Raw genomic sequence first — 17,108 nt, forward strand, 5'->3', positions numbered from 1 at the left:
AGCATTGAGAGTGTCAAAGGTCATCATAAATTTATACTCACAGACTCTTCTCTTTCTCTCTGAGATGTGAAGTTACCTTTCAATACCAGTAATTTCATATCCCTGATGTTGTGGTCCATCATACAAAAATGTTTTGCCACAGGTAGATCCATTCTTTTTTTCATCGTCACACAATAAGAGAAAAAAGAATGGATCTACCTGTGGCAAAACATTTTTGTATGATGGACCACAACACCAGGGATATGAAATTACTGGTATTGAAAGGTAACTTCACATTTGTATTAGTCTATGCCTGACCTGAGTAGTCTCGAAAGCTTGCAATGTGTTACCATTTTTTCAGTTAACCATTAAAAGGTATCAACCACTGAGGACTCTCAATTCTGAATATTTTTCTTTTTGGTGTAGTAATTTAAATGTTGAGGAATGTAATTCTATAATGCCTTTGACTGGCAGTAAAAGCTTGAAAATGTAATATAAAAACTCAATTGAAAGGGGTAGTCTGGCACCCAAAATGTATCTTCTAACTATCTAGCCTTACACCTTAATCACTTTTGAATTTTGCTTTAATACTAGAGATGGGCAGACCCCTGGAAGTTCGAGTCTGGCTTGTTCAGCCAAACATTTAAAAATAATTTCGGGTTCAGGTACCAGAACAGTACTTGGACCCAAACCCATTTCACTTGAATGGGGGGCCCAAACATCCAGTGTTTGCCTCTCTGTCATGTGCATAACAGAGCAGAAAACACTGCTTCTGATTGGTGGTAAAATCATTACCACTGGTCAGAGAGCTGCCGTTCCCATGCTGTCAAATGACAGCATGAGTCCGCCGCCGTGATCAGAGGTAAAAACTTTACCTATGGTCACTATTGTCTGCTGATGGGACTGCTACCCCCCCATCAGCCAACTTCTGCTGCTGATAAAAACAGCAAGAGCAGGCGGCGGCTGATAGCAGTATTCATCAGCCGGCGCCTGTGCTCTAAACATATGATAATAACAAAAATGGCATAAGTTCCCCTGTATTTTTGATAACCAGCCAAGCAAAACTAACAGCTGCGACCTGCATCCCTCAGTTGTCAGCATTAGCAAGGCTTGTTATCAAAAATAGTGGGGTCACCACACTGTTTTTTGTTTTTTAAATTATTTAAATAATTTAATTATTAATAATTTTTAATCATTTAAACAAATAATTTAAAAAAATAGTGTGGGGTCACCCCCTTTTTTGACAACCAGCCAATCTAAAGCAGACAGCTGAGTGCTGGTGTTCTCAGGCTCGTAAGCGCCATGGATATTAGCCCCCAGCCTGAAAATAGCAGCCTGCAGATGCCCAGAAAAGGCACATCTATTAGATTAGCCAATTCTGGCACTTTGCCCAGCTATTTCCACTTGCCCTGTGGTGGTGGCAAGAGGGTTCATATTTGTGGGGTTGATGTCACCTTTGTATTGTCCGGTAACATCAAGCCCATGGGTTAGTAATGAAGAGGCGTCTATAACGTCTATCCTATTACTAATCCTATAGTTATATTGTAAATAAACACATAGTAAGTATAAAGTCCTTTATTTGAAATATTAAACACACTTTTCCTTTTTTATTTAAAAATAACACAGTTATATTCACCTAGCGCCCATTCCATTGAAGCCACCATCTCCTGTAAAAAGCATAAAATAATAAACAACAAAAATACTCACCTAAAACCCAATCCCACTGAAACCAACGTCTCTTGTAAAAGAAAGCAAAAATAAAGCAACCATATACCTCACCTGTCTGACATTCTGTCCCATGCTTTTGCAAGCTCATACTCAGTGACTAGCGATTATGTCATCGAGGTTATCGCAGGTCACTGATGCTGCATGATTACATGGGGGCGAATACACCTGTAATTATAGGGCCCATACATCTGACCAACTTGCAGGTGGGAGTCCAGGTCCAAATTTTGCACCTAGTTATGCTATTGGGCTAAGATATCAGCAGAGTGTGAGTACTGCATTCACCTATACCCACAACGTCCATCACCCAGGTTCCAGGATGTCTTCAGAGGGGACAGCGATGCAAGAAACTAGTAAGTGGCTGCAGCACTGCCCCCTGAGATTTACTGTTCCAAGAAGGGCAATGGACACTCTGGGGAGTGGACGCAGCCCCAGCCTCCTGTGATGTCACATTTGAGACTCCTCTCTAATGAAACATATTTAGGGATTAGAAGGACAGAGGGAAGTGTAATGGCATTCTGTAATTAAGTAAATTACAAAAATGGTTAGAATATATGGATACATATTTAGGAAATACATATATTTTAGAGTATGAATATTGCTGTGTATTATGTTCTATTGCAGGTTCTCCTGCTTCTCAAAGAAGGGATGAGCCCACTTTTCTAAGTTTCCTGCCACCATCAATCCCTACTCCAAAGTCAGACACAGGACGTGACATTGTAAGTTCATATCACAGGCAACTAAATTTATTTTCTCATGCATAATTGTAAGAGTGTCAATATGTCAAATAAACAAAAATTTTGCGCCCACACCCCTCCACTCAGTATGATGGCCTCAAAACAACTATCCACACTGTATAATGGCACCCACTATCCCTCTAAACAGCATAATGACCCCTATCCAGCTTTCAAAACAGCATACTGGCCCCTATACAGTCCTCTACACAGTATTATGGTGAACCCTACAAAAACTTCACACTGTAAAATTGCTTGCATACAGTATAATGACCTCCACATAGCTCTCCAAACAATATAATGGCCCCCACATAGTCCTGCAAACATTGTAATGCCATCCCACATAGACCTGCAAACAGGAAAATGACCCGACACGTAGTCCTGCAAACAGTATAATGGCCCCCACATATACCTGCAAACAGTATAATGCCCCCCTACATAGACCTGCGAACAGTATAATGCCTTTCCACACAGACCTGAAAATAGTATAATGGCTCCAATGTAGCAAACAGTTTAATAGGCCTGACATAGTCCTCCATAGATTATAATGGCCCCCACATAGCCCTCCAAATAGTATAATGGCCCAAACATAGCCCTCCAAATAGTATAATGGCCACCACAAAGCACTCCTAATAGTGTAATGCCCCCACATATTCCCCCATACAGGATAATGGGCCCCACATATTCCTCCATAGAGTATAATGGACCCCCAATAGTACTCCATACAGTATTATGGGCCCCACATATACCTCCATACAGTGTATAACGATTCCCACATAGTTCTCTATACAGTATTATGGGATCCACATTGTCGTCCATACAGTAAAATGAGCCCTACATAGACCACCACACAGTATTATGGGCCCAACATAGTGCTTCACTCAGTATCATGGGCCTCATATTGTCCTCCATACAGTACTGAGCCACACATAGTCTTCCACACAGTATTATCGGCCCCATATAGTCTTCCTTACAGTATCAAGGGAACCATATAGTCCTACATTTAATTTTATGAGTTCAAATAATCCTCCATACAGTATTATGGACTCCACATAGCCCTTCATACATTATTATGGACCCCATATAGTCCTCCACACATTATTATGGGTCCCATATTGTCCTCCATGTAGTGTTATGGGCCCCATATAATCCTGTATACAGTATAATGGGCCTCACATTAAAATAATCAAATACCTTCCTATCCTCATTCCCGACTGCTCCAGTCTCTTCAGGGTGTCTTCTGATTCTCTGCAATGCTTGGCACAGAGGGTGTGCTGTAAAGACATCATCGTGTCCTCTTCATTGAGACGTCAGAGAGCTCAGATGCAAAGGGAGAATGATGGGAGAGGGAGCGTCATCTGATGGCTCCCTATCCCTTCATGGTTTTAAACTGGATCGGCTGATGATTTTGCTATTCTACTAACTGACAACTTTGATTCTATCCTGACCATTTAGTACTGATTAACTGAGCTTTCTGACTACGCTTTGCCAGCTGGCTCCTCTGGCCAGCAGCCACTCTGTGAAGTCAATCTATGGTACCCTATCTAAGTCCAGATCCATGTAAACCACCTTTAATGGTGTGTGTGTATATACGGTTGAATCCAGAAGTTTACATACACTTTATAAAAAGACATATGAATGTTTTTCTCAATATCTGACATGAAATCAGAATAAATCTTTTCCATTTTAGGTCAATTAGGATTACCATAACTCTTAATATTTGCCAAATACCAGAAAAACATGAAAGATAATGTTTTAGGGAATTTTTATTACTTACTGCAAAGTAAAAAGTTTACATACACTTTAGTTTACAAGTTTACATATCATTAGAGAGATCGCTAAAACGTCACAGATTCTGTGACGCAACAGTGACCTCGCCAGCGATCTCCCTACGTGTTACACATAGAGGCGACCGCCCCCCCGGATATCGCTGATCGTACTCAAATGTTCCAGGCCATTTTTTGATCGTTGGCATCCCGCTGGCCAGCATGCATCGCTGTGTTTGACGCCAAAGAGCGACCTCGTTGGCGACTCAGAACTCAGGGATGCAGGCGTGAGTCGTCAGAATAGCTGCTGTGTGACAAGGTACCAACGACTGCCGAGGTCGTTATACGGATCGCCGTATCGTTGCTGCATCTTTGAGTAGATCTGCCTGTTTGACCGGTTACTAGCGACCATGTAGCAACAAGCGATCCTTACCAGGTCGTATCGTTGTCGGGATCGCTGGAGCATCGCTATGTGAAACGGGACCCTAAGATTACTATGCCTTTAAACAATTCTGGACTGCCCATATGATGATGTCATGTGTTTGGAAGCTTCTGATTTTTTGGCAACATCTAAGTTATTTAGTGTCTTTTTAAATTAAATATTTTTCACAGAAAATTAATCGAATTACATATGTTCTGTTATACACGTTTATTTCCTTTGTGTGTAACGGAACAGCACAAAAAAACTGAGAAAAAATGACAAATTGGACATCATTTCACAACAAAACTCCAAAAATGGGACACACAAAATTGTTGGTACCCTCAGCTTGATATTTGATGCACAGTGCACCCTTTGGAATAAATAACTGCAATTATTTGCTTCCTATAACCATCATCAAGATTCTTACACCTCTCAAGTGGAATTTTTGACAACTCTTCTTTTGCAGACTGCTTCAGGTCTCTCATATTCGAAGGTTGCCTACTCCCAAAAGCAATTTTAAGATCTCTCCACAGGTGTTCAATGAGATTTACATCCAGACTCATTGATAGCCTCTTCAGAAGTCTCTCCAGCATTTTGTTTCCATCCATTTCTGGATGCTTCTTGAAGTATGTTTGGAGTCATGACCTAGGACGCAAACCCAACTCTCTGACACTGCATTGTGACACAAAATCCTTTGGTAATTTTCAGATTTAATGTTGTATTGCACACAATCAAGGCACCCAGTGCCAGAAACAGCATGACAACCACAAAGCATCTTTGAACCTCCATCATATTTGACTGTAGGTACTGTATTGTTTTATTTGTAGGCCTCATTCCGTTTTTCGGTAAACAATAGACTGACGTGCTTTACCAAAAAGCTCTATCTTGGTCTCATCTGTCCACAAGACGCTTTCTTAGAAACCCTAATGGCGGTGGGCTTCAGGAAAATTGTTGGCGGAGGCTGCACATGTGCAGATTTAGATCCGGCGACCATTTTTCTAAATCCCACCATTGGGAAATCAATATATAGAGTGGAAACTCTGCTCCTGCTTCACCGTTGACATTTTATTGAAGCCCATGACCCGCAGCCTAGCACCGCGAGGACAACCCCTACTCCCAGGGCAGGGTCCGCAGAATCGCCCCACGCCTGCCGGCGTCACTAGCTTTCTTCAGCAGGGACCCTGCCTCCAGCTGCACCGCCCCTATAAGCTACCATAAATTAAAACTATAAGACAGACCCCCATTTTATTTAAAACATTTTTTCCTCCTCAAAACTTGGGGTGCTTCTTATAGTTCTCAAAATATGGTACATATAAAGTGCTCAGCATAAATGAGTATACTCCATTTGAAAACTATTTTAATCAATATCTCATTGAACACATGAACAATTTACCATATTTTGACAAGACTGAGTTTCAGAGAACTTCTTTGTAACTAATAACATTTAGAAAAAAGGTTAATATAATTTATTACAATATCTTGAGTTTTACTCAAATTAATTGATGCAAAAAAATGAATGCACAACACATTAAGAACTACTAGATCTAATATTTTGTATGATCTCCATTATTTATAAGGACAGCAAGACTTCTCGATCTCAACATGGAATCAGAGGCGCAGCTAGGGGTTCATCCCAGCGTGGAAAAAGTTTGAGTTGGCCCCTATCCAGTAACCCTGATTACAACTACAGTGGCACAGGCTAATCATAGGTGTAGGAGAACCTCAGCAGATGACTATGTTGTTACTGAAAATCTCTATACAAATACCATCACTGATACTTATTTATTGTATTTAGCTATTTTATCTTACTCACTTATATAGCACCATTAATTCTACAGCGCTTTACAGACATTATCATCACTGTCCTCCTTGGTGCTCACAATCTAGATTCCTTCTTGTGGAGTTCTCATGTGGTGTATGGCTGAGGGTTGTACTCCTGACAGGGTATGATGTATCTTACGGTGGCCAAGCTGCCTATCAAGAGAAGAGTCTTTCCTTCTCAAATTACAAGCACAAAGGAAACTCCTCAATACAATGTTTGCACAGTAACTGCATCTAGGCAAAAGATGATGGTGGTAGTAGTTGGTGCATTTGAGCCCCAATCATGAAGCAGCCGTAAGAATTTGAAAGAGAAGTCTTTTTACTAAAGGTAATGGGGCAAATTATTATTTACAATCATCAATAAACTGAGGTACAGGATTACACTCACGGTTGATGATTGCTGTGTAACTGCATACAGGCAAAACTTAGTAACCTCTGGTTTTATTAAATCTGAATATTTCTTCTTCAGCACTGTGCTCTGTTTCTGCCCTGAGGTAATTCTTCCTCCTAGAAGTGCAATGGTAGTCTTCCTCATATGAAGACAATTAACTCCCCTTATCGTGCCAGTCCCCTTTTTAAGCAAAGCCGGCAGGTAGAAAGTAGGTAATTCCTTCACCTACAAAATGGCTTCCTCTTCTCAAGATGCCCCACCACCAACTGAAACTTCAAATTTAAACTATCCCCCAGGACTTGGCTCCTCCTCTTCTATGTGACAGTAGAGCTGCCGTCATTGGCTGACTGCCCTGAGGCATTTTTCCAGAACCTTCTGCATATTACAACAGAGCTGGGTCACTTGATCAAGCCTGTCAGCAGGTCTCACAATGTATTTAAAATGCACAGTCCACATAAAAAGACACAGCATTTACTGTATATGAAAACACACTATATATCCGGTATCCCATAGAAAAGGCCACTTTGTGGGATACCACACTATCACTACTTTTTGGAGTGTGGGAGTAAACTGGAACACCCAGAGGAAACCCACGCTAACACATGGAAACAATACAAACTCCTTGAGAAGTTGTCCTTGGTGGGATTTGAACCCTGAACCCCAGCGCTGAGCCACAATGCTGCCCTGATATTACTGCCATATGGTGACCCATATAGTGCTAGATACTAGTGCTGTAGATTACATAAGACATTACAGTGCAGTTACAGTATACTATAAATGGTGCTTTACATCTGACGTTCTTTCTGACGGAGTCATACACTTTTCCATCTGGTTTTGGCCAATATCACAACTTCTTCAGCCATGAGTTGTCTGTAGAGATTACAGCAAAAACATATTTGACTTCTCACATTTCCACCACCATCTCAATCTATTCTTAACCTGCAAAAACTTCTCATCCTGCTAATACCCGAATACTTAGTCACTGCTACAGTATATGTCTCTATTACTGATCCTCTTATTCCCCCATAATAATGCCACCACTTTGTCTCTTACAAAGTAAAATGCCTCCTTTCATCTCTCTCTATGGTAAAATTGTGTCAAAAAAAATATTAATGTCCTGTACAAATGCCCTAGACAACAGTACCCACATTTTCCCCTAGAAAGTAATAATGCCCCGAGTGTACCTATTTGACAGACCCTGAGTGCCCCTATAACAATTGTGCTTCTTAAATGCCCTTAACATTGAATAATGACCTTTGAGACCCCCATATATAGCTCTACACAGCATGATGGGCCCATAGCTCCCTATGCACAGTATGATGCCCCCAACAGCGGCCCCCTCACTATATGACAACCCTCAGTATCCTCAACATATAGTATGATCGCCCTAAGTATTTCTCCCTCGCCCACACACACTGTACGAAGGCCTTTAGTATTTCCCTCTGTCCACACTGTATGATGGCCCTCTATATTTTATACCCCTCCCACACACATACTATATGATGGCCCTCAGTATTATCCCCTGGTCCCCAGTTTACCCCCCACACACTCACACTTTATGGTTGCCCCCAGTCTTTCAAATAACAGCAGAACTCCAAACAAATGCACTAACAGGATGCAGTGGACCCATTTAACACAGGTGCAAGAATGCACCATGGAGGGAGTGGTTGCTTGGCATATTAATGCACAAAAAAGGTCTGCAAGCTGCGCTGCTCACATACAGGGGATGCAGAGCATCTGGCTTACAGCCTATTGGTGACATCCATGCTCTTAGATCAGGCGGGCTGCCCAGTGCTATCCAAAATGCTTCCCGTGTGAACAGACACAACAATTTACAGTTTATGGGTCCACTGCATCCTGTTAGTGCATTTGCATCTCTGCCTTTTTTCTGCTGTTATTTGATTTTTTTGGGAGGATTTTTAAGTCCTGTATTTGTGGCTTTGCTGGTTAGTGATAGGACTCGCATGTGTGAGGACCCTTGAAGTAGCTTGCAATCGTGCATATTTTGCCCATAATATCAACTAATACCTCACATATTTTTGTATGTGTTTTTTTGCACTTTATCTTTCAGGGTGCAGTTTTATTGTAAAATATCTTCTAATTCATTGATGCTTTTTCAAGTCACTGTATATGGTTACAGGCCATCAAACATGCACTGAACACTTTAATATATTTGGTCGTCTTCTCTACCTCCAGGAGGTTTTGAACCATGTACTTGCAGATATTGAGTTATTTGTTGGAAAACTAAATACAGAAAAAAAGAAGAAAAAAGGTCAGTAAGAAAATAATAAAATATAAAATGATTCCTGTAATAAATAAACATTTAGACTAACGTAATGTGATGATAAACTGACAAAAATATCTTGCCTTTTGTCTTTAAAAAGATAAATCAATTTCTGAATCAGAATTTACTGAATGTTTTCAGAAGATAAAATATGGTTTTAATTTATTGGTGAGTAACAAGCAGTATGTTATAAGCAATATCTATGTCAAACTATGTACATGCTTGTTTCTTAGAACAAGCAGCAAAGCCACATTTTTACTCTTAATGTAATGAAATTATATTGCTTTTTTTTCTCCAATGTATCTTAATGACATTTTTTTTACCTGAGGGAAACTGGATTGGGACTTCAAGGGGGTTTTCTTTTTCCCTGGGCAAAATCTATATATATAAAGCTGAGTGTACTTACGTGTGTGTGTGTATCAAGCCACGTCCACTCCACACGCAAATATAATTATATATATATATTTCATAGGCACATCTTCTTAACCACAACAGGTACACTGCCTGTGTTGCCCATAGCAACCAATTACTAAGCATCTTTCATTTCACCAGAGCTGTTTAAAATATGAAAGCTGAGCTGTGATTGGTTGCTATGAGCAACAGTTTTGCTTGTAGACAGTTGTGGCAACTGAGGCCTATTATTAGCATTTCTATGGTGTTATCATCCTTTTGTAAAGCTGGAAATAACACAATTTATTACCGTGCTGACACAGACCACCCTCTGACACAGACTGCAGGGGATCCCAGGATCAGAAACTTCTTTGTCTGGCATTAAGCATCCTCATTAACTTAAAAATTGAAATACAGATTAATAAAAGAAACACAAGACGGATTTCTCCAACCCAGGTATCATTTTAATCGGTGAAACAGCGCTAACCTGACAATGTTGGCTCTGACGGGATGATGTGGGATATTAGGGGTAGTAGTCCGGTGGCTAGATAGATATATAGCCAGAGAAATTTTAAATAAAGTCTCTCTCACCGTTTCTACCACAAAAAATTCTGAATTATTAGCAAAGAAAAGTTTGCCATCACATAAATTACACATATATTGTAGATAAATAAATATTTCAACTCCCTGTTTAGGAATATATAATCAGTATCTCAACTCTACGTAAGGCTGAAGTCACACACAACGTATAAAAATATGGTCCGTTTTTCACGGACCAGAATCACACAAATGTTTCATGAACAGTGATCTGTATGTCATCCGATTGTAATGCCAGGATGCGATTTTCTCGCATCTAAGCATCTGTGTGACATCCATATGGCATCCGTATGACGAGATTTTCTCACGGCTTAAAAAATGGACATATAATGGATCCCAATGACAGGTTAAAACACAAACTAAATAATAGATATTTACACATGGAATATATATATACTGTGTATATATACATATATATATATATATACACACACACACACGTCATTGAGACACACACACATATATATATATATATAAATCAAAAAAGGGCAGCACTACCAAAATTAAATAGTTGGTGCAAAACCTATTCAGCAGTGTCAAAACAGCCAAATTAACAAAGGTAAAAAAAATAGGCAGCACTCAAATTAAATGTGAAAAAAAGTGGATACTTTACTGATCCTCCAGTGGCAACGTTTCAACGGTGACCCGTCTTTATCAAGCAATGTGCTCATAGTCAGTACAAACTTAAATAGTAGTAACACATGTGTATACAATTTCCATAATTAATCTGTTTTACATATTCAAAATGGCCATTGCCATAGTAACATTTACAAGTGCTCCATACAACATATGTGCATATGTCCGAAGATCTAGATTACAAAGTGCAACAGTGCATATACAGTGCTTTAAAAAGACTCAGCTTGTCAATAAAAACGATCATGACACAACCTATGAAGGTACTAAGGCTTATATAGTTAAAAAAAAAATTGGTATACTTTACTCATATCCATGCAGCTCTCTGTCACTGCTGGCAATTAGCTGTGGTCAGTGTTAGTCGCTGCCCAGCTCCAACATGTGATTCATCACTGCAGGCCGATCATTGCAGGATGCCTGAGCATGCTCACTAGACATACTGTTCAGAACTGCCATTTTACTTCAGGGCGCCACAGCCCTTTTGCTGATTCCATGTAAATACATGTATTAGTGCCTGGGGTTGCGGATTTACACCTGGAATGGTCACAAACCCTAGAGGCACCCACCAAGGTGACAATATGGTTGTGTTGCTGTTTTTACAAGAGATAACGACCTCACATAGTCTCTCTTTACAGCATTACCCAATCCTGAATACCCTTTCACTACCAGAGGTCACTCTCTATGCAGTTCCCATTCACTCTATTTCACACATACCAGGCATTAGTATACTGCAGTGAAATGGCCATAAAACTCATTCTATAGAAAAATGAAAAATATATATTTTATTACATAACGCCTTTTATTAAGTATCCTTCATAACCTTGTAGTCACTCTCTTCACAGCATCATAGAACTGGAAAAAATAAAAAGGATATAATTATAAACATATCCATATATATTAAAATATCAATAGCACATACATCACACAGAAGTCAGGTTACATGGAAAGTTATAGCCAAAAAAAGTAAGTTTCTCAAAACATATGTACCTTAAAATCAACGTTTAATCCTACCGGTTTTAATGTCCCCAATTCATATATCCATCTCATTTCCAATTTTTTTAAAACTTCCGTACGGTTCCCTCCTCGTCTATGTACCGGTACATAATCTATAATTCTAAATCTCAAATCTTTCTCTGTATGTCCTTGTTCATTAAAGTGCTTAGGGACAGGCAGATCTTTGCGTTTTTTCCGTATGTCGCACCTATGCTGATTTATCCGTGTCTTCAGATCACATGTTGTTTCTCCAATATAATAAAGTGGACATGGACATTGTAACATGTATATTACATAATCTGTATTGCACGTTAAAAAATGTCTGATGTTTAACGTATGTCCTGTACGAGGGTTTTGGAATGTGGAGCCTTTAAGCATTAATGGGCAGTTTACACAATATAAACAGGGAAAACAACCCTTCCGCTGAGTATTTGTTAGAGTCAACTGCTTAGTTTGCTTTAATGACCCAATGTCTGCTTTAATCAATCTGTCACCCAGACTTCTACTCTTTCTATATGCAAGAATTGGGGTTTTTTTAAATTCCTCTATTTGTGGACACCCCTTATTCAGAATCGGCCAATGGTTCATTATAATTTTGGATATTTGTGGACTTTCTTCACAGAAATTACTTACAAAAGGAATTCTACTCATATTATCCCGTTTTTTCTCCTCAAACAAATCTCTCCTTTCCACCTCATCCAGTCTCCTTTTCTGTTTAGCTAATATACTTTTGGGGTACCCCCTCTGTATGAATTTTTTACTCATATTGTCGACTGTCTCTGTTAATTTTTCATCTTTGCTGACTATTCTCTTAGCACGTAGATATTGACTATATGGAATTGCATCCAGCATTTTTTGTGGGTGATGACTAGAATAATGGAGGAGGTTGTTTCGATCAGTCTTCTTGCAAAAAAGTTCAGTATCCAACTTCTCTCCATCCTTCCTTATCAACACATCCAAAAAGTTCAACTCTACTCTGGAGCATTCCATTGTAAATTTTATGGTTTCATTAATAGAGTTCAAAAAGTCAAAAAACTCTTGAAGCTCTTCACGTGATCCAGTCCAAGTCAGAAAAATATCATCAATGTATCGCCACCATCCCCCTACTTTGGGGAAATGGGGCGATACATAGACGAACCTCTGCTCCAGAGCGGCCATCATGAGGTTTGCATATGAGGGGGCCATATTTGCCCCCAAAGCTGTACCCCTTATTTGTTCATAATACTCATCACCGAACATAAAATAATTTTTTGTTAATACCAATTCCAAGAGGGACATGATCATCACTATGGCTTGATTAGTAAAATTGGTTCTGGACAAGGCTTCTTTTACCGCCTCCAAACCTTCTTTATGGACAATAGATGTATACAGAGATGTTACATCAAATGATACTAGCCAATCACTTTCTCCCACTTTTAACTCCTTGATCTTCAAAAGAAAATCAGTGGTGTCTTTAACATAAGAAGTGGCCCTTTGTGCTAATGGATTCAAGATCTTATCCAGGTACACCCCAATGTGACTGAGCACTGAATCAGTCCCTGCCACAATGGGGCGCCCTGGAGGGTCTCGCATGGACTTGTGCACTTTCGGCAGAGTATAAAGTATAGGTGTCGTTGGGGTAATATGTAACAGAAAATCAAATGTTTCTTTGTCAATCAATCCTTGCTCTAAAGCAGGTTTCACAATATTCCCAATATTTCTAATAATCTGGAACTTAGGATCTTGAGATAATTTCCTGTATACATCTTGATCACCTATCTGTCTCATTATTTCAGCCACATAATTTTCTTTATCCATGATCACCAGGGCTCCGCCCTTATCTGCCCTTTTTATAATAATTGTTTCATCATGGATTAATTCATTCATTGCTTTAACCTCCTCTGTTCTCAAATTTGGTTTGGTAAAACCCTCCATTCCTTTTGACCGCAGTGATTCAATATCTCGTGTAACTGCCTCAACAAATGTTTCTATTGCTGCAGAGCTATTTGGAGGTACAAATAGACTTTTCTTTTTCAAATCCAATTTTGCTATACATAATTCAGCCTCCTGACTTATCATATTTTTACTCTTATTATGAAACCATTCCTTTAACTTTACTGTTCTAAAAAACCTATTCAAATCAACTTTACAGTCAAACCAATCGACATACGTATTCATACAGAAAGAGGGACCCTTATTCAAAAGTGACAGTTGTGAATCAGTCAATACCTTTTTGGATAAATTAATCACTAGTTCTGGTGGTTGGATCGTGTCACTGGTTTCGGTGATTGGTTGTAATTCTTCTGTTTTCCGCCTCTTTTCTCTTTTTTCTCTTTTCCATTGTAGCCTTCCTCCTCTCCTTTTTGACCTTTTCCTTGAGGAGGATGATCTAATTCTGCTAGAAATAAACTTATGATTAGTTACGTTTTTTTTAACCATCAACTGTCTCTTATAAGTCCTATTAATCCAGTGACCTCTTCTCCTCCATCTTAGATTGTCTTTCTGCCATTTATAGATGTTTCCTGTTTTATAATCTTCAGAGTCACGGATCCACTTTTTTCGCTTATTATCCTCTAGTTCTATACGCATTTTATCAATTCTCCCCTTGATTACAGCAAAAAACGCCTTCCACTCCTCCTCTTTGATTTTACTTTTGATTTTTGCACATACATCATCCACTTTTTCTTGTAAAAGTTTGATCTCATCCTGCAAAAACTCCATGTTCAATAGCATAGTGTCCATTGCATATTTGTTAGAGATTTGAGTAAACCGTGTACAAAAAGGAACACTATTCATCATGAGATTAGGTCTAATGTTTGACCTCAGGCCTCCCAGATCCCTCGATTTTGGATCTCAAAAGAGAATATGAGAATGACATGAAAAAAATTGTCACTCAACAGTTACATCTAATAACCTTGGGCGAATATTATAAAGCACGTATGATCCCAAGAGGCCTGAGGTCAAACATTAGACCTAATCTCATGATGAATAGTGTTCCTTTTTGTACACCGTTTACTCAAATCTCTAACAAATATGCAATGGACACTATGCTATTGAACATGGAGTTTTTGCAGGATGAGATCAAACTTTTACAAGAAAAAGTGGATGATGTATGTGCAAAAATCAAAAGTAAAATCAAAGAGGAGGAGTGGAAGGCGTTTTTTGCTGTAATCAAGGGGAGAATTGATAAAATGCGTATAGAACTAGAGGATAATAAGCGAAAAAAGTGGATCCGTGACTCTGAAGATTATAAAACAGGAAACATCTATAAATGGCAGAAAGACAATCTAAGATGGAGGCGAAGAGGTCACTGGATTAATAGGACTTATAAGAGACAGTTGATGGTTAAAAAAAACGTAACTAATCATAAGTTTATTTCTAGCAGAATTAGATCATCCTCCTCAAGGAAAAGGTCAAAAAGGAGAGGAGGAAGGCTACAATGGAAAAGAGAAAAAAGAGAAAAGAGGCGGAAAACAGAAGAATTACAACCAATCACCGAAACCAGTGACACGATCCAACCACCAGAACTAGTGATTAATTTATCCAAAAAGGTATTGACTGATTCACAACTGTCACTTTTGAATAAGGGTCCCTCTTTCTGTATGAATACGCATGTCGATTGGTTTGACTGTAAAGTTGATTTGAATAGGTTTTTTAGAACAGTAAAGTTAAAGGAATGGTTTCATAATAAGAGTAAAAATATGATAAGTCAGGAGGCTGAATTATGTATAGCAAAATTGGATTTGAAAAAGAAAAGTCTATTTGTACCTCCAAATAGCTCTGCAGCAATAGAAACATTTGTTGAGGCAGTTACACGAGATATTGAATCACTGCGGTCAAAAGGAATGGAGGGTTTTACCAAACCAAATTTGAGAACAGAGGAGGTTAAAGCAATGAATGAATTAATCCATGATGAAACAATTATTATAAAAAGGGCAGATAAGGGCGGAGCCCTGGTGATCATGGATAAAGAAAATTATGTGGCTGAAATAATGAGACAGATAGGTGATCAAGATGTATACAAGAAATTATCTCAAGATCCTAAGTTCCAGATTATTAGAAATATTGGGAATATTGTGAAACCTGCTTTAGAGCAAGGATTGATTGACAAAGAAACATTTGATTTTCTGTTACATATTACCCCAACGACACCTATACTTTATACTCTGCCGAAAGTGCACAAGTCCATGCGAGACCCTCCAGGGTGCCCCATTGTGGCAGGGACTGATTCAGTGCTCAGTCACATTGGGGTGTACCTGGATAAGATCTTGAATCCATTAGCACAAAGGGCCACTTCTTATGTTAAAGACACCACTGATTTTCTTTTGAAGATCAAGGAGTTAAAAGTGGGAGAAAGTGATTGGCTAGTATCATTTGATGTAACATCTCTGTATACATCTATTGTCCATAAAGAAGGTTTGGAGGCGGTAAAAGAAGCCTTGTCCAGAACCAATTTTACTAATCAAGCCATAGTGATGATCATGTCCCTCTTGGAATTGGTATTTACAAAAAATTATTTTATGTTCGGTGATGAGTATTATGAACAAATAAGGGGTACAGCTATGGGGGCAAATATGACCCCCTCATATGCAAACCTCATGATGGCCACTCTGGAGCAAAGGTTCGTCTATGTGTCGCCCCATTTCCCCAAAGTAGGGGGATGGTGGCGATACATTGACGATATTTTTCTGACTTGGACTGGATCACGTGAAGAGCTTCAAGAGTTTTTTGACTTTTTGAACTCTATTAATGAAACCATAAAATTTACAATGGAATGCTCCAGAGTAGAGTTGAACTTTTTGGATGTGTTGATAAGGAAGGATGGAGAGAAGTTGGATACTGAACTTTTTTGCAAGAAGACTGATCGAAACAACCTCCTCCATTATTCTAGTCATCACCCACAAAAAATGCTGGATGCAATTCCATATAGTCAATATCTACGTGCTAAGAGAATAGTCAGCAAAGATGAAAAATTAACAGAGACAGTCGACAATATGAGTAAAAAATTCATACAGAGGGGGTACCCCAAAAGTATATTAGTTAAACAGAAAAGGAGACTGGATGAGGTGGAAAGGAGAGATTTGTTTGAGGAGAAAAAACGGGATAATATGAGTAGAATTCCTTTTGTAAGTAATTTCTGTGAAGAAAGTCCACAAATATCCAAAATTATAATGAACCATTGGCCGATTCTGAATAAGGGGTGTCCACAAATAGAGGAATTTAAAAAAAAACCAATTCTTGCATATAGAAAGAGTAGAAGTCTGGGAAACAGATTGATTAAAGCAGACATTGGGTCATTAAAGCAAACTAAGCAGTTGACTCTAACAAATACTCAGCGGAAGGGTTGTTTTCCCTGTTTATCTTGTGTAAACTGCCCATTAATGCTTAAAGGCTC

The 17,108-nt window shown here is 38.9% G+C and overlaps 1 protein-coding gene across 4 annotated transcripts in view; it reads left to right on the forward strand.

The window, feature by feature from the left end:
- The window catches only part of EPS8L3 (EPS8 signaling adaptor L3), a 265,613-nt gene that overhangs the window by 166,305 nt on the left and 82,200 nt on the right, over positions 1-17,108 (forward strand). For all 4 annotated transcript variants that reach the window (XM_073542444.1, XM_073542443.1, XM_073542445.1 and 1 more), the window contains 3 exons: positions 2,329-2,423; positions 9,034-9,109; positions 9,222-9,289. In XM_073542444.1, coding sequence (XP_073398545.1) covers positions 2,329-2,423; positions 9,034-9,109; positions 9,222-9,289 — 239 coding nt within the window. The remainder of the gene's footprint in view (positions 1-2,328; positions 2,424-9,033; positions 9,110-9,221; positions 9,290-17,108) is intronic.

Source organism: Dendrobates tinctorius, unplaced genomic scaffold (genome assembly GCF_039654945.1).
Source record: "Dendrobates tinctorius isolate UK_male_01 unplaced genomic scaffold, ASM3965494v1 ptg000127l, whole genome shotgun sequence".
NCBI lineage: Eukaryota > Metazoa > Chordata > Amphibia > Anura > Dendrobatidae > Dendrobates > Dendrobates tinctorius.